Here is an 18749-nt window from a genome sequence, read left to right as displayed (position 1 = left end):
AGGAAGTGCGGAAAACTAAACAATTGGCCAATCATCGTATATATGTTGAAAATGTTTTTTATTTTGTTGCTGATATTGTCATGATATGTGTAATCTAACAGAACTATTTAGTCAGAAGAAATATTGAGTGTTAATACAAATGTTTGCACATAACATTAATAAATCAGGACCACTGTGTGAACACAAAAAATTTCAATTACAAGAGGTAATATGACAGTAAACTGAAAGGAACAAACAAAGGCATTGAACAAAGTACAACATAAAAAGGGCAGTTTAACAATGTGCATTTAAATATATAAAAATAATCACTTGTTTTGTCTAAGCTAGATTGCTAGAAATCTATTTCTTTAGCTTTCAATGAACCTATAAAATTTGAGTTCGGTACATTCCTCTGAAAGAGAAGTGAAGTGCACGATTTCTCTTAATTTTGTTGCTGTAGCTTCGGCTCGATGCTGCAATGTGATTGCAGTTTTGATTTAATCTAAAAAATGCTATGGTTTCAAGGCATACTGATTTCCTATTTTAGGCTACTTCACAATTAATAGGACTACCCAAACAACTTACCTGTACAGATGCAGGATGCCTGCAAAATTTCTCCCCATGGTCTAACACAAGGAGAATCTTTTGGATGGTGTACACTTTTGGATGCGAAAAATCAGTACTTAAGCAATAGGCAGCATTTTTAAGGTTTAATATAATGAGACTCCAGGTATTCAAATGCTCTGCTAATAGGTTGACATTTAGGAGCTTTTTGCCCACGTAAATCGACATCGTTTTCATTTAGACACAGCAGATTGTCCTTTGCAATGCCATCACATGGGTCAAGGAGTTGCACTTTTTCAGAAAAACATAAAATACTTATGTAGGCTGCTTCCCTTGCTGGTTTTAACAACTTAATTTTACACCCATAACATCTGAGGAAAAGACCAACATGTTCCGACTTTGTTTTGTTATTGGTTTGCAAACCAAACAGCTTACAATCTTCGCGCAAACTCCCAACTATCCACGTCCGCAACGCCTATGTCATACTTAGGGTCTTTGTTTTTCATTTTGCGACAAAAAAAATTAAAAACACCCCAGAACTGTTGTTATACTTCACATTTACCAACCAAGTCCTATCATTTTCTACACAACAAAACGCGCGTAGCACAACTTAACCTATGACCCCGATTCTCGCGCATGCGCATTGGCGTTGGTGCAAATCATGTATTGTTCCAGTTTTGACAGTGGCAGACGTTTTTGAATTTACCTCATTTTCCATGTGCAGCATATTGAGGCAAAATCAGCGATGCATGACAAAATATGCCACGCTTGATTGAGCATATACTTATTGCGCTTGAGTGGTTTCAGTGGAAACCATACGGACACCAATCCACACTATGGTTGCACAATAATTTTCTAATAGTACCAGAAAGACTTTTTTGTGTTGCGTATTTTTGTGCATTCACGTACAGCGCTATGCTATGTGGTTGTGCTTTTGTCAGTACATGAAAAAATGATATTATTTTTTAATTCGGGACATTTTTCTACGACCGTTATCATTTTCCGAGGAAAGCGCAATTCCTTGTTGTTATTTTTTAACAGTATTCTGTCAATACCCACGGTTTGTAACTAAAGTAACTTTCATTATCTTTGTATTATTTACCGAAAACAGCATCAGTACAGAATTAATGCATTATTGTATTAATCATGACTGATGTGAAGATAAAGTAATAAAACGGACAATGTTATTTAAGAGTATAAACAGAAAAAAATTAAATAAAAACGAAAACGTAATCTTTGCCATCGTATAAACAAGATACTGTACGTAGATATTGGAAATAAGATGCGCACCAATAAGAGATAACGGCACCAATGACATTATAATACCTAAAAGCGAAAACAACGTAAACACATATAGAAAAGTGGCAACACATTGTATGGTTAATATTTATACCCAAAATATATTTCAGGTTTGTCACGAACACAAAAAGGCAAATTTTATGGGAAAAACTTTAATCCCGAAATAAAAAAAAATTAAAAAAGCCCGAACCACAAAGCGCTAAATTTAAACCACTCATAATCAACAGGTGGTGGTGTAGTAGATGATGCGTGACTAAAATAGTATATTATTAACGAGGCTGTCGTTTTACAGTAAAAAAGCTACACCTATTTCTAAACACCGGACTATGAAAAACCCACAAAGTCGTAAACTTTTGTCAAATGAAGAATCCCCACCAATGTAAAAATCAATACAAAATTTGGCGATAATTAAAACTGGGTGATAACTTCGTTAAGGTTTTCCGTTACCACGTCTTGCTTGGCCACATTGCGCTCTGCGTAACGAACCGCCATTTCGACTGATATGAAAAACACAGCTTCAGTTTCAGCATCGTCATCGTCCACCTTTGGAGGGAAATCCCCGCGTAGAAGGGATCGTCGTACGTCGTCTGCAAAGATGCGTTAGTTATTATCACATCGGTTTAAGTTGTCTAGGTATGTTACAAAGGTATCTACCTCATGCAGTCTGACCATAAACAAAGAAACGCTATGTATGTAAAATGCTGAGTGTAGGTCTCAGTTAAAGCAGTGTCTTACCTGAACATCTAGAAAGCATTAATCTGATTCCGAGTTCTTTTAACTGTTTGTGAAGTTCTTTGATACATTTCAGTCCGTCATTGTCAACGAAAGAACACGCCTTCATTTCAATGATGACGTAGCGCAATTCGTCACTGCGTTCTATAACGATGCTTCTCCTGTTGATTTCGTTCATCGATATAACGTTTACGCCATTTGCTGGTTTTTCAGTTTGCGTTGAACCGTTGGATTCCTCGCTAACGTCATTCTCCACGTAACCAGCGTTAGCAATGACGTTTTTGGATAGCTTTGCCTTCTGCTTCTTTCGTCGCGCAATTTCCATAGCAGGATCGAAACCAAGCTCGGAATAAAGTTGATTCAAAAACCTGTTAGACAAAACGCGTCATATAATACGTCACTGTTTATGACGTCATGTTACTCACCTTTCTTTGTTGGCAAAATAGAGGGGCGACGGAAATTGATAAATCAAAATCTTAGGGTTTTCTTTTTCGGCATCACTACGAAAATACTTGTGGTTTCGGTACTCCCCCGTGTCACCCACTGACGTCATCACCTGACCGGTAACTCTGTGACGTCATTGCAGGTGTTATGCATTTATTAAACATCATGCATCATTTTAACATCATCATGCAGGAAAACAAATTTTACGAGATAGATTTGTTAGCTTTCGGATCATTTCTACGACACAGAATCAAATACTTACATTTGTGTTCTGACAATGACGGTGAACAGCGAAAAAGCGATTCCAATCATAAGACCAACGTCAACCCCGAGCAAAAATACTCCCAACCACGTGACCAGCCAAACCATAACGTCAAGCTTGCTGATTTTCCACAGTGCTGGAAGCTGCAATAAAATATAAGCGTTAACAGTCTGCAGCTTGTGAACACCCTATTAACGGAAATAGTAAGCAACAGCTGGTAATAACCAAATGCGTTTTAAACCTGTTCAAATTGTCGCAGCATCCGTTTAAGGTTGACAACGATGATGGAAGCAAGCGCAGCTTCTGGCAAAGATTCAAACAGTGGTCCTATCCATAGAAGAGTGACGAGTATAACCACAGATGATATAATACCCGTCAACTGTATAAAGAACACAAAGCTGCAGCTGGAATAATGTGTAAGGCTAAATTATGAAATACGAGGTTAGTTTTAAATAAGCTATTTGGTATCATAAACATACATGCATAACCCTAAAGTGAATACGAACATTTAACTTTCTTAACAGAAACTTCTTTGCATAAAATACTTTTAGTTGTTGGTTGATGAGAAATTATGTGAAACTATATAAAAACGTTTATAAAAAAGCGTTGCTCTCCCATTGACGACTTGAATTGGTTTGGGATTAAAGCGTTAAAATTATTTCAAAAAGTGATGACTAGGACCTAGATTTCTACTTAATCATCCAACCAAGATGTGTTTTTTTATGGCGGTCTGGAGGTTAAGTGTGTACATGTTAGTCTTGATGTGTGTTATTGATGCTAATCACTACGATTACTCTTGTTGTTTTTAGAATACTGAGGATGCCGCGTAGGCGAAATATATATATTCAAAAAAACATCTTTGTTGGATGATCAAGAAGGAATCTAGGCCAGTCCTAGTTATCACTTTATGTGAAACTATGTACGTTTCCTTACAGTTGTTAGAGAAAACGTAAAACAAAAACTAAAACTGAAATGATTCTATACGAGAAACCTAAACGTTGTGAACAAAGACCAGTTATGTACAAGGCAAAGTAACGTTAATTGCACTTGGCATGTTTAGCGCGTCGACAGGAGTTCTATGATGCAAGTAATTTTTTTATTACATTCCAACTTCGGTGATATAAAACTTAAAGCGCATATGAAACGGCCATGGCAACTTTGCCTAAAACTAACATCTACAACAAATTTATTTGCCAAAGTTTTTCGGTTCTTCGTCATCTAAAAAATGTAGAAAACTGCACGGAAAGTAGCAGCGACCAAAAATCGTAAACCTTTTTCGCTGTAGCGAATTTGACCCCACGCAAGGCGCTCGCGTCAAAGAATTCATTCCCGGTTTTAATAAAGTGACGGAACACAAACAAACCTGTGACTTTCCTCCTGTTTCTTCCCAGATCACAGTTCGTGACAAGGAAGCCGAACTTGGAAAGCAGGAAAAGAAAGATCCAACAAGATTGCACATTCCAAAGGCTAGTAGTTCCTACATGGAAAGAAAACGCCTGCTTACCCACCACACTAATTAAACAAACCTGAAACTCCTGTTGCTGCCAGGCATATTGCAATTTAAAATGTACCGCTCTTCTGGCATAAAATATACGTGCTGTATTTTTATGACGTTTCGTCTGCCATTCAGCGAGACTTCATCAGGTATTGATACCGCAATTTCAAAGTAAACTACACTAAAACATTCTGGGGCACAAAAATTCTGGGTTTTAGTATAGATTACTTTGAAATTGCAGTATCAATACCTGATGAAATCTCACTGAATGGCAGACGAAACGTCGTAAAAATATAGCACGTAATTTTCCGCCAGAAAGAGCAGTATACATTTTAAATTTAAACAAATCTATTTGCTACGACTTTTACCTGATTGGAGTTGATTTGGTACGCATGCTTAGTGGCAAACATTCTAGCAAGGGATATAGCCACTGTATAAGTCACAACGGCAATTGGAATTGCGCTCACAAACACAGCTCCAAGGTCGCTGCCAGTTGGAATAGAGGTTTCAATTCTGAACACATACAACATAATTTTTGTGATGCTGCGATCGTGAAATGCGAAGCATAAAATTCAAACCTTATAATTTCGGTACTTACCCTCTTGGGATTTCCCCTACTACGGAAACGCCATAATTGAGATTGAGAAAACCGAAGTAAGAAGCGAGATCGGAGAAAATAACCACTACCAGTTCCCACGGCAACGGAAATGGTAACCGCTCTTTGTAGCGGACGTTAATTTCCTGAAAAGCGCAAATGTATTTGAGTTGTTTGGAAAAGGTTTTTGGTGAGTGATTATGTGTTCAAAATTTTCTTACCTTTCCAATAATTAAGACAACAATGCAACAAACTGACACAATAACAGTTGCCCAATTTATTTTGTAGAGATTCGAAAAAATTTCGATGTATGTCTGCAAAAAAAATATTTTGAGAGCGATGTAAGGCAATCAACAGACAAATAAAGAACAATTATCACGGCAAAAAGAGCTACATAATAATTTAAACAACATCTAAGCTGTTTAACACTATCAGTGTAAAAATGTTTGTTAATTTTTTTGTTGCAAAGATGAGCAATAAAAAATAAAATGCACATTCTTACGTAAATTAACGCCAGAGGTCCGGATTTTCGCTCTACACTTAATCCAACAAGTTTGGAAACTTGTGACGTCAGCACGTGGAAGGCGGCTCCACATGTAAAACCGGAAATCATGTGACTTGACAAGTAGACCGTGACGATGCCAAGTTGGAGAATGTACATAACGAACTAAATGCAAGATAAAGATAACGCCTTTGTTCTACGTTTTTATCACCGTTATTGGTTACAGAATGTAATTTTTTTTTAGATTTTGAACGTATTTTTTTGTGACAGGAATTTTGACTCTCCGCTTACAAGCACTGGTCATTACAACGCTTTATTTTGATATTGACTAAATAATATTAACCAGTTACATGCATAGAATATTTACTGCCACGTTGCCTATGTGTGGAAATATGTAAACTTACGTATACAATTGAGACCGCCAATGATAAAGCAACTGCAACCTCTATTTTTCTCTGGTCCCGAAGCTTTGAACAGCCATCGTCGGTTGGACCGCTCGTCACATTGAAAGCAGATGGCGTCGTAACATCTATGACGTCACCGCAATAATCGGCCGGTACACGCTGTCGGAATGGATATTAGATAGCATTAACATGGGTACTGAAAACCGTATAACTGGCAACGTTTTCAACTCACCTGGTCAATCACAGCGCCAATCATAAGGCTGATCACAGCAAAGGTGCCGATGGAAACGTGACGCGATGTACCGAAAAATACGTAAGCGAGAACGGGAAAGAATGAAACGTACAACCCGGTGACGGCCGGTAAAGAGGCTAATAGTCCGTACGCCAGTCCTGCAAAGAGTTGGGTTTTGAAAGCTTGTCACGCGTAATATGATTATAGAAGTTTGGGTTGTGATCTTGTGATATAGGATACAAAACATATTTGATGATTCACTAACAGTGCTCTGCTTGAATCCAGCTTATGGCTTATTCCAGCAAAAGCGACGATGCAACCAGAAACAAAACAGTAAAAATATAGGGCATGCTTGTCCAACAATATAGTGCACCTTGTGGCAAGTGAACTATTCCAACAGTTATTCCACCGGTAATATCACCAACAAGCCAGTCCTTAATCTTGTACTTTCGAAGCCATGAAGTGATAGGTAAGACTGACTGAACGCCTGCTGCCAGTTTCGATCCTGTGAAAAAATGCGGGCTGTTTGTTTATGACAACTATGGATAACACATGAGCAATCATAGTTTATATCTCAGTGATAAACAAAGATATTGATAAGCAATGTGGAGCCAATAATATGAATTTGTGTATAAGCTGCAGACAGATGGCCACTGTTTCGACCTAAAAGGTCTCATCAGTGCAGCTGGTTTGCTCCGTAAGGTTGCACCTAGTTTGGTGCCCAACGGATGACGGTGACTGTATAGTCACCACAAAGTGGAAGTCTTTGCTTGGCCGTTTGGTCAGCAAAGTCGTCTGACAGTCACACCAGCTGCACTGATGAGACCTTTCAGGTCGAAACAGTGGCCATCTGTCTGCAGCTTATACACAAAGATATTGATATTATACTAACGTGAACATGTGAATGTTTCCTTCAACCTTGACGTCACATTTTCTTTCAAGGTTTTTTCCTCTCTTTCTATTCCATAACTTTTCTGAAATTGTTCCTCCGTCTCAAGGAAGCCACTTACAAATGACTCCACCGTCATCTCAATTTGGTAAATGTTTAATCGAAATGTTTTTAAACCATATGTATATATCTGCAAAAATAATATATACTGGTTTTCACAATGTAAATACTTTGCATATTACGCAATGCTTTGAAACGTCTCGAGGTCTGGCAATGCGAAGGAATCAGAAAACTCTTAAAAACTGCACTGCTATATACTTCCGCGACGGAACCAACTTTACGTCTTTTTTCCCCCCAATACAGAAAGTTCGTGACATTAGGTAATACTGACGTTTAAAGGCAATACTCCCTCCGGAGGGAGTCGTGACTTAAGCAAGGTTTGTGCGGCCTGCTTAACGTTAAAACAATGGCCGCGCCCGACAGTTGTTAATTTGCATGCCTATTAATCGTTTGTGACGTCACCTAAACGCTTTCAGTGGCGTCATGAACTGCCTTTGTTACATCACATAAAGCGTGAATGAAATTCAAGGCGGGGCAGGTTAACAAATTCCTTTTTGTTTGAAGTCTGGCCACCGCTGACAGCCTGTTGTTATTTTTAGCAACGTTGACGTGTTTACCATTGTTAAGCATATACTGCTCTTTTCTAAACAAAACCAGTCGGCAGCGTATATAGCCTATTACCCTACAAAAAGTCGCCACACATTTATCAAACACTGCAAACCAAATACCGAAGACTGTCTCTATTCTCAATGAACAAACGTTCCTCATGTGCTGAAACAATATCTTTTATGTATAAAGACGTTTATCAAATTGGTCATTTAACATCTTGAAATAACTGTACTTCACAGCAAAAAGCGAAAATAGGTCTCGCAAGGGAAGTTGCATGTTACATGGGTAATAAATTGCTTGTCAAGTACCGAGGAAACGAAATGACGGTCAGGAAGATTACATGGTAACGGTGACAGTTTGCATGGTTTTAAAACATTTTTTGCGCGCATGGCATAATTTTAAAATTAGCACATAACCAATGACGTATGTATACCTGCGATGTAAACAAAAAAACTGTGACGAAGGCAATTAAAATGACAAAACGTAGTTAGTGCAGTAAGTAAGGTAGGCTAAAGGCAGGCTAATATGATATATTGCTTTATATGTTTCGGGTCGCTGAATCACGTCAGTTGACCCATAGACAAAAGGTGAATAGTTAACAGAGTTTTTACCTCATAAAAATGAACTGATCGATGGAATTTTTTCTGCTGTCATTGATATTTAGAACAGTGCTCCGCAAACTTTTTTTCCTTACATCAGACTTTGGCCTCAATGAATTGTCTGTGACGAGTTCAAAAGTTGCAAACAACAAAAGGTTGTTAAAAAAACACATTAGCAATCAGCCAACCAAAGTCGCTCATCTTAAAAAAATCGTTCGAACGCGCACCCCTGGCTTCGTCTCACTGCACATCCGTTACGGTGCATTTTTTAGAGCAGTGTTTCTCATCCGTTGCCAAAAATATCATTTTCACATTGAAAGAATTTTTACTGGTGCGAAGTTCGTGATTTTGCAATATCAAATTTGTAGCAATATGTTAATTTTATTACAGTTCAATTTTACCAAATTACCGGGACGTTGAAGTGGTTTAGAAACTTGACCGGTCCGCAAGTGCAAAAAGGTTGAGAACCACTGTTTTTAGGATGTGCCCAAAGCGCAGTTTGTGCATAATGACGTCATAAAAAAATTGCCATGTCATTAAGCTGTCGTAAAATAGTGGTATGGAGCGTTTCAAGGTTGGCTCGTCATGTCACGTACGCGCATTGTGTCTTAATTTCTTTTGTGTTATTTCTACAACGAGGTTTACAGTTCCGATACAGAACGTTTAGATAGTGCACAAACGTGTTTATTTGGGTATATAAAAGGTAAAATCCAAAGAACCTGCTTGCAGAATGCAGAAAAGCACAAATCTGTTGCTATCTTATTCAGCAGGAGGTCCTTTCTTGACTTTAGCATAAAATCTAATTATCTGATGTCATATTTTTCAGATGAGTCAATCTCTTTGAATTTTATGATTTTGGTGTTAAATTGTACGTTAACTGCTGATGGAATACAACAACATTTTGACAGAAGACAATTTTAGAGATGAGTTTGATTACGTAGCACCAGCAAAAATAAGCTATAGGTAAGAATTGCCAATACTTACACATACTGAGATGCCAGTATAGCAAGTATATCAATTTATCAAAGAAATATTAAAATCAACAACAAATTTTGCAGGCAAAAACTGAAGGAAAATGTGCAATGCAGCAAAAGCTGTGCATGCAACATATTTCTTTCATTTCTACCTATCTTAACATGGGCCAGAACTTATAAAATCAAAGAGTATTTGCCTGGTGACTTGATTGGTGGCATTACAACTGCTATTGTAAGAATTCCTCAAAGTAAGTTGCTTCACAATTAAAAATATTTTTGAAATGTCCATGTGTGAAAGGTTCTAAAATTTATTAAAATGTTGAATTTTATTGTATTTACACCAAGTTACTTAATGCTGACTTTTTACATATTGTAAAAGTTTGCTTTCATCGTTTTATTTTTTCACAGGCTTGGCCTATGGCTTGCTTGCTGGTCTACAACCAATCAATGGCATGTATGTGGCATTTTTTGCACCACTTACATACACCTTTCTTGGGACTTCCAAACATGCATCAGTCGGTAAGTTGCAAAATGCACTAAGCCCCAAATTTATCGTGTACACCCAACCTACCATTGCCTCTGGCACTGAATGCTAGTTTTGCACAATGAACAGGTCATTTGTGCAAACATTTCATTGCCCAGACTGATAATTATTAACCAACAGCAAAGAGTAAATTTGTTTTGTCATCAAAGGAAAGAATGTAAGTAATGTTTTTCCCTATTTTTCTTTTTTTCATTTCTGTCCTTAACGCCAATAGACAGCAAACAGCGTTGAACACTTAAAGATATACCGTTGTGCTTATTGCAAAAAAACTTTAAACTAGACGACAATTACAAATTTTGTCCGTGCCGCAACATAATTGCAATGTTATTTTTGTAGTACAAAGCACTTGGCCACCAATTGCAGAAAAAGTATTAAATAATATGATAAGTATGTCATTGCTCTCAGGGACATTTGCCGTGATCAGTCTCATGCTGAAGTCTGCTCTGGACAACTACCTTTTGGCTTATCCATTTGATTCTACTTCAGTAGGAAATTCCTCAGACCCTATTGCCATGATAACAAATGCAGCAACAGCAGTGACAGGGACAACTACACTTTTATCATCAGCACCACCACCTGTGGCAGGTATCTTACATTCATTTTCCAGGTGTTTGTAAGTAAAAGATTAAAATTTTTTTGTGATGCATAATTTTTTTTATTCATCTTAAAATCAAGAAGTTTTTCTTGCAATTGTTTGGGGGTGATTTTGATGTTATCCTGACTTATATGCACAAAGAAATTAAACCAAGCATATGAAAAAAATTTGCATTTCATTGGGCATTAATATATTAATCTGAAACTGTATGGAACAGGTGTTGCTGACAGTTAAAACAATCACAGCAACTACATTAGTCTAAATTAATATGGTACTGTACTGACATTATATATATATATATATTTGCACAAATATATCATGTTTCCAGTGCAATATGATATTGATATACTTTTTGGTACTAATTAAAATAAATTCTGTCACACAGTCTGATATATTATTATCACAAGTGTAAACTCATGATGAAAATGCCAAAAATATACCTGACAATTCTGACATTGCATCAATTAGACACTAATGTTTTTGCTATGTCATCATAGCCATAAAAACTAACATGACTTTACATTCTATAACAGACACGTCAACAAAAAGTCCTGAAGAAATTGCCTATTATCTTTCCATAGTTGGTTCTCTGACATTACTGATTGGATTAATACAAGTGAGTGCATGTCACAGGATAAGTATGACGTCAACAAAAGCGTCATTAATTGGTAAAGTAGATGTGACTAATGAATAAAGTTATTGCATCATCTGATTGCCCACGTTTTTGGTATCCACCCTGTTATCATAAAGACGCTATAGAGCAAGGGTTAAACACAACTGCTCCAGCATGCTAAAAAACTAATATGTTTAATAGTACACATATATATGATATGTCTACTTTACAACTTGCTCAACTTTCGCTGTCTATTGCATGTGTGTTTTAATACCGATAACATAATTTGGAAATTTCCAACTGAGCAAAGCATCTTAAAATAATAGCATGATAATTAAAATGTCTCCAACAGTGCGATTACTTCAAACTTCTTGGTCAAACAAGATTAGATATCTAAGAAGCTTTTCACTAAGTTGCTTTCACAAAGAATTATCAATCACTTTATTTCAAACTGTAGCTTTGTAAGCAAAACCAAATCTCCATTATCCAGAACAAGTATTACTGCCCTACCTTGTCAATGCAATGCCAGACAGCTGGCTGTGATATTCCCAAGCCATTCCATGTGCTAATGGCTTTAGGAGCCATATTGTTCACAAGTCTGTGTTACATTCCTACCTATTCTGTTACTGTTGTCAACATGTTATTTGAACTCTTCTGCTTTAAATATCAATGAATGTTGCCTTTTCAGCACTCAAATGCTTGTTACAAACACTTATTATTCCACACAATATCCAGCAAAAAATATTTTCTCTTAACACACCCCCATCTCATTCATGCTGGAATGCCTGCAGTATGCACTTCTGTGGTTTTTATATGAAAACAATATGACATCATAGTGGTATTTGTGATTCCAAAACAGTCTGCTTCCATTGGCAACTGGAGAGGGGGATATTTGTGGGTTGCATATTTGGCAGTCATTGGTGGTTGTGTAATGTCTGTTGAAGTTAAAACAAGTTAGAAAACACATAAATTGTTTTGGATACATTACTGATGTTGCCATGTTTTCTCAGTGTTAGAGGAAGTTACATGGCCAAAAACATGTCTTATAGATAAGTTTGGTGCCTCCTGTAACTACATGTACTATTAAAGTCTATCACGGTTACAACTTAACATTCTTAAAAATTATCATTCTTGAAATTGTTTTGACATTAACTGCTGAATCTACACCATCAATTTTACAGAAAAACACTTTATAATCACTTATATATACACTATTAAAAATGTTTTTGCAGATTGGCCTTGGAGTTTTTCGGTTGGGTTTCATTGCCATATTTCTCTCTGATTCCTTGGTATCTGGTTTCACCACTGGGGCTGCGCTTTTTGTGGTCACTGCGCAAATGAAAATATTTTTCGGAATTAATCTTTCACAGCATTCATCCCCGTTTGCATTGATCAAGGTATGGTAAAATTTTGCATATTTTTGGCCAAATTCTTCATCTTATTTTAACACATATAAAAGTCAAATTAAAAAATATGTATTTTGAGGTAAATAATACTTTATTATATTTATATAAAAGCACTGATTTTCAGACTTACGTTGAACTTTTCTCAAGAATTAAGGAAACCCAATGGCCTGAAGTTGTAATCTCTGTTGTGACCTTGATTATACTTTACCCTGTCAAGGTCATAAATGTGTAAGTTTATGATTTAAGATTCTTAAATTGTAGATTTTAAAATCAGTAAAAAAGTACTGCTTAAATTTGAAACTGTGCTAGTTTTATATATATTCAAAATTGTACCTGATCCACACAGTAGTTGAACCTTTAAATTTTTAAAAAACATTAATGTAGCAAAAACCATGAGTTGTTTAATGAGTTGTTTAATTTAGTTTTGTCAATTGTGAAGTTTTGTAGGGTGAGCTGCAAACTACTGGTGAATTAACTTCACGATTTTATTCCTTTGAAACTTTTTATGCAAGGACATGCATAGAGTGTGTCCTTATGGATGCATCAAATTTTCATGCATATCATGTCACCATGACAAATTAAAGTTAACAGTGAAAAACTTTAGCTTTTAAACCCCAGTCAGGCCAATAATAAAAGCTGAAGACATGGCTTGGCTGCAAATATTTTCGGCAAATTCTGTGTATTTACCGTTGGTGGTGCTCTTAATATGTGGTTAGCAAACAGTTTAATTGTGTTGAGCCAATTGCTACGCACAATGCTGCTTTGATGGAAATAAACCCTACCCCCTGTCCTGCATTTAATTGCTTTGGAAGTTCCTATTGCAGCGGATGTGTCTAGTTAAATGCTAGTTTTTGCCTTGGGCTGTAAACTGCATTCTTTTCGCCGTTAGATGTACATCGTTTTTTTGTATTTGGGTAAAAGTTACAGCTATTTGTAACTGTTCTGTCGTCAATATGAATTAGATCAGTGACTCTTAACCCTTTTCCTCCTCAAAACCCTTTTAAAATCACGACCAGTTCCATAGTAACCTCTTATGATACAATGAAATGTAACCAGCCCTAATGATTCAGTATTCATGCACCCATAACCCCTGGGAACAGATATGGCACTCCTGGTTAAGAACCCCTGAATTAGATTGATTTTTTGTTGCAGAAAATACAAGAAAAAACTCCACAACATTCCGATACCTATTGAACTGATTGTGGTGATCATAGGAACCGTTACATCTGCTCTGGCTGGCTTTGAGGAAAAAGGCGTAGCTGTGGTCGGCACTATTCCATCTGGGTAGGTCGTTATGATTATGCACAAATCAGATATTTTTACGAGCCTTTAGTAAGCAAATGCTCAACTCCTGTGCAGCAAGACTATGCTTGGTGTACCGCGATCTGTGAATGCAATCAGCGAATTTTTAATAAGTTTAAAGTAACTATTTATGTTTGGCAACTTAACCTTACATGTAAATTTGGTTGAGGTGTTCCAGCCGAATTACGTAGTGTGTTTAAGTGTGACGTCAGCGAAATAAGGCTGCAGAGCACTGCAGTAATCCGTAATACATTAATATCTGTCGCGTAAAATAATATTATGATTTACGTTAAATCAGATGCAAAAAGTATGTTAAATTAGTTTTGTACCTTGAAGTTATGGCACGCAAAATAACTGCAAAATTTGTATGTCATAATTTAGTTTACCAGCTCCCAAAGTCCCGGATGTCTCAACATGGTCTCGTTTGATTGGTGATGCGTTTCCCATCGCCATAGTGAGTTTCGCAATAACAGTTTCCATCGGAAAACTGTTCGCAAAACGCCATGGCTACAAAATATCGCCTAACCAGGTACGATTAATTACGCAAAAACTTTTTGCTATTGTGACGTCATACTGATGACGTGTATTTTTATTTGCAGGAACTTTTTGCATTGGGAATGTCGCAGATAACGTGTGGAGTCTTTCAAGGTCACGCCTGCTCTGCTGCTTTAGCGAGAAGTTCTGTCAAAGAAAGCAGTGGCACGAAAACCCAGGTATTCGAAAGGGGATTGGAAGGACGTGGTTTCATATTTTCATAGTTTTTTTTTACGTCAGTGGTTACCAACCTTTTTTCGCTGTGTATTGGTAAAAAATAACTTTGATTAATGAGGGCTACTCACGGATCTACTCCTAATTCTGAAAACAAAAAAAATGGTTCAAATTGCAGGAAACTTAGACATAATTTTTAATTTTATTTTGATCAACATCCGTGGTTTGGTGATGCAAATTACCATTTTATCTGGACGCATTACAATTTTGGATGGTTTAACTACGTTTTTATGTGTTGCTTGGATTTACAGCTGATGGGTTCGTTACCAATTCCATAATTTCGATTCTGATTCTCAGTTAAATCGAAAATATGTAAATTAGCAAAATGGAGCAACGTTAAATGTTTGGGGAATCAAAAGTAAATGAATCATTTATGGTTTGACTTTATCAGCAAATATAAATTAATTTATTTAATTTGTTCTATTGGGCTTCCTATAGTGGTAAATTTTGTTGCAAATTTAATATAATAAGTTTTTTTCTTTTTAGCTCTCTGACGTGGTTTCGTGTATCGTCATTTTGTTTATCTTGCTTCTGATTGGACAATACTTATCTCCACTCCCTGTGGCTTGTCTCTCTTCTATTATTTTGATCAACATCCGTGGTTTGTTGATGCAAATTACCATTTTATCTCGACTCTGGGAATTATCCAAACCCGACTTTGTGAGTATTATTACCATTAGCACTTGTTCAAACAAGAAAAAACCAGCTCTGCAATTAATAGCTTTTTGGATGTTTTACCTTATGCAACAAGATATTTATTCTGTAAGTTACTCCGGATTGCCTATTTATGGTTACTATGGCAACTTCTTGCCATTGAAGTTATGTTGTTTCACGTATTAATGCTTTTAAAACATATGAATGTGGCATTATTTTTGTCCAAAGTGACTAATAATGTGATGAAGTCATATTTTGATCGCCATTTATTAAAAATATTTGTACCATGCATTTTTCACTTCTGTGGCTGTAAAAGGGGATTCAGTAAAGCATACGTTTGTCGCTTGGCAACAGTATATTGTTTGAAGGTGGTTTGGATCGTTACTTTTACGGCGGTTGCTTTATTCGGAGTTGCCTTGGGTCTTGGCATTGGTGTTCTTGGCCTTCTGATGACCGTGGTATTGAGTGTATACAACCCTCAGACAACCGTTCGGGGTAGTTTGGGCGACACCGACATTTACAGGGATATTGTCAAGTTCAAAAAGGTGGGAAGATATTTCCTGAATTATAATTTCAAAATTTTGTATTTATTTTTTGCTTATTTGGTGTTTTACCTTAAATTTATGGTTAGGCGAAAGAAGTACCGGGAATCAAAATCATCAGATTTCCCCAATCTCCATTTTTCGGTAACGTAGCAGCTTTGCAGGAGATAAGCAACGATGCGATATTTATCAGCAGTTTGTGTGATGAGACATCTCGTGGCAGAGGTAAAAGTCTGTGGCCGTAACTGAATTTAAATTTCATATTCACAGAATAGCAACTGGATTAATAGCTTTTATTTTCTGTAATGTATTCAAACGGTCCTTTGTTTTCAAGCAGTATATAAGTTTGAACAGTGTAAGATATTGTATCTGTCATAACATCGGTGATGTACAACGAACGTATATCTACATCTCAGGGCTGTGTTTTTACCGTTTGGATTTCGCTTATCATTTCAGTAGAGAAGTCTGTTACTTTCGCTATCTCGCTATTGATCCTTTTTTGGTTGTTCTGTTTGTCCCTGGGATATTTTCCACAAATTGGCCACTTGTACATCAACCACTAGATGATGTTGTATGAAAATGTTTGGATATAATCTCAACGAATATTCGTTTAAATCAGTGTTTCCTAAAGTTTTCTGTCCGTGATACCTTATAAGGTTAAGTTGACAAGAAACCCACTAACGTATTCAATGTACAGTAAAGTAAACCTACACGCTTGCAACAATAGTATTTTTTTGTTTCTGGATTTGTTCTCTTGTGTTTTATACCTCAAGACTTGGACATATTTAGCACTTTTTGTTTGAAACTAAATGACTGCTCATATTGAACCCTTCATATTTTATTCTAGAACCGTCGAACTTTAGTAATCGCTGGTTTAAATAGAAATGTCGATTTTCTGTTTAGAAGAGCTTTCCCCGCTTCTAAACGAACGACTGGAAGAAACTTTAGCTGACCCTGAAGCTCATTCCAGCCAATCAGACAGCGACACGCCAGCAGTAAGCGAATCACGTGACGGTGTCTCAGTGGAGGACGGTGCAAATTCTGACCATCCTTCAAATCGCAATGAATCAAAAGCAGCCAGTAAAGCCACGTCCTCCCATAGTAGCAACGCAAATTTGACCGAATCGGTGACCCTTGACCTCAAATCACGTGATGCGAGATACAGTCACGTGAATGGAAAACATGGAAAACACAAATCATCGAAGCGTGTCAGTCTAGATCCCAATCACTGTTTTCATACGATTATATTCGATTGTTCAGGATGGACTTTTATCGATCTTATGGGAATGGAAACAATGCGTCAGGTAGGTGGCGCCAGACCTAAGACGCAACTAAAGCAATGATTTTTTCCCTCACAAAATTTATGCGAGAACTTTTACCCTTTTTTTATAAAAAATTAGGCGAGGAATTTTTGCCCAAAAATGTGTAATATTGTTTTGTAGCCCTTGGCTAATTAACCAAATTAGTAATAACGTTTTTGGCGAAAAATATTCCCATATATTTTACAAAGGCCAGGAACGTATTTTACATCGTACAACTCGCCAAAATCTCATTTTTTCCCGTTTCAGATTTGTATCGATTTCCAGAAGCGAGATCTCCACGTGTTTCTAGCCTCGGTGCAGCCTGGGATCATGTCAAAACTTAGAAAAGTTGGTGTTGTGAGTGAGGATGAAGAGAGTCTTGCTACTGTCTTTCCATCTGTGCGTTTCGCCGTGGAGTCGGCAAAACGAACTGAACGTCATCGTGTCTACGTCACTTCCGGTAATGTCGCATCCTAAAAGACGGGCCTATGATATCGTATGTAGGTGCCGATTTTTACCTTATTGTTTCATCATTCAAATTTCTTTTTTAATTTTTCTTAATGGTGAGATATTCCATTGTGACATAATTTTATTGCAAGCTTTGTGGCAAAGTATCGTCCAATCTTCATCCGTAATCGCTGTTCATTAGTCAATCTTCGACCTTCTAACATACTGTAATTTAACACGTACTATTGCGACGCTAATTTATTTCTTATCGCCATGGTTACAGTGGTTCCTAAAAGCAATCTTTATTTGAAACATCATTTTTGTCTTTGCCTATGCTTAGTGCCTTAATTATGCCCAGATATCTTAGGAATCTGTGTATTGAGCTGATACACAGTTATTATTTGAGTGAAGTTTTACTGCGTCATAGCATTTTATTGCACCATTTTTTCGAGCGACTTGCCATTAGACTACATGAGTTTGTGATATTTATTCGCCACCTATAAGTTTCTTAAAGTGCAAATTACACTGTTACTCTTGCTAGAATTTCTTAGGTAATTCATTTTAACTATTTGTCGAGTTCTAGTCGAATATTCCTGTGAATCAATTTTAAGCAATGAATTCACTGTAGAAATTGTAGCAAATCCACAAATTTTGCGGAAATTTTGTGGGTCGCTTTTAAGTAACATCCATTGCAATAATATGGCCTAAACGAAACTGTATTATTATAACTATGATTTCATTTTACCAACCGATGATTTTATCCTTTTACGCATGGAAACGTATCACTTTCTAATCTGCCTCACGAACTCATACCCCCCGCTCATCCGATGAGAAGCCTGTTTTCATGTCGTGTATTTCGTTGTTGTTTGTCAGTACAGTAATTGAAGTGGTTTGATGGCGAAGAAAACTGGAGACAATACAAGGTTTTTGTCACGTTT

The 18749-nt window shown here is 36.8% G+C and overlaps 2 protein-coding genes across 2 annotated transcripts; one reads left to right on the top strand and one right to left on the bottom strand.

Moving 5' to 3' along the window:
* Positions 1–1786: 1786 nt before the first annotated feature.
* LOC145908198 (prestin-like) lies at positions 1787–7576 on the bottom strand. Its single transcript, XM_082995418.1, has 14 exons — positions 7401–7576; positions 6882–7013; positions 6509–6666; positions 6277–6435; positions 5873–6037; positions 5592–5684; positions 5374–5516; positions 5144–5288; positions 4644–4757; positions 3522–3659; positions 3281–3423; positions 3000–3143; positions 2578–2942; positions 1787–2429 (listed from the first exon to the last, which is right to left on the bottom strand). Exons 1-14 carry the CDS (start codon positions 7534–7536, stop codon positions 2251–2253), a joined length of 2214 nt encoding a protein of 737 aa, XP_082851544.1. The 5' UTR covers positions 7537–7576; the 3' UTR covers positions 1787–2250.
* Positions 7577–9489: 1913 nt separating this feature from the next.
* Positions 9490–18749, top strand: LOC145908216 (solute carrier family 26 member 6-like). The gene is made up of 15 exons (XM_082995446.1): positions 9490–9628; positions 9724–9887; positions 10048–10158; positions 10589–10768; positions 11312–11394; positions 12624–12788; positions 12922–13025; positions 13950–14081; positions 14481–14628; positions 14699–14812; positions 15354–15527; positions 15890–16066; positions 16153–16288; positions 16967–17367; positions 17632–18749. The coding sequence occupies exons 1-15, from the start codon at positions 9549–9551 to the stop codon at positions 17839–17841; spliced, it is 2379 nt and encodes a 792-aa protein (XP_082851572.1). The 5' UTR covers positions 9490–9548; the 3' UTR covers positions 17842–18749.

The sequence above is a fragment of the Ascidia mentula genome, chromosome 7, assembly GCF_947561715.1.
Source record: "Ascidia mentula chromosome 7, kaAscMent1.1, whole genome shotgun sequence".
NCBI lineage: Eukaryota > Metazoa > Chordata > Ascidiacea > Phlebobranchia > Ascidiidae > Ascidia > Ascidia mentula.
Note: the sequence above shows the minus strand (reverse complement) of the source record. Positions and strands in the feature narration are given on the sequence as shown.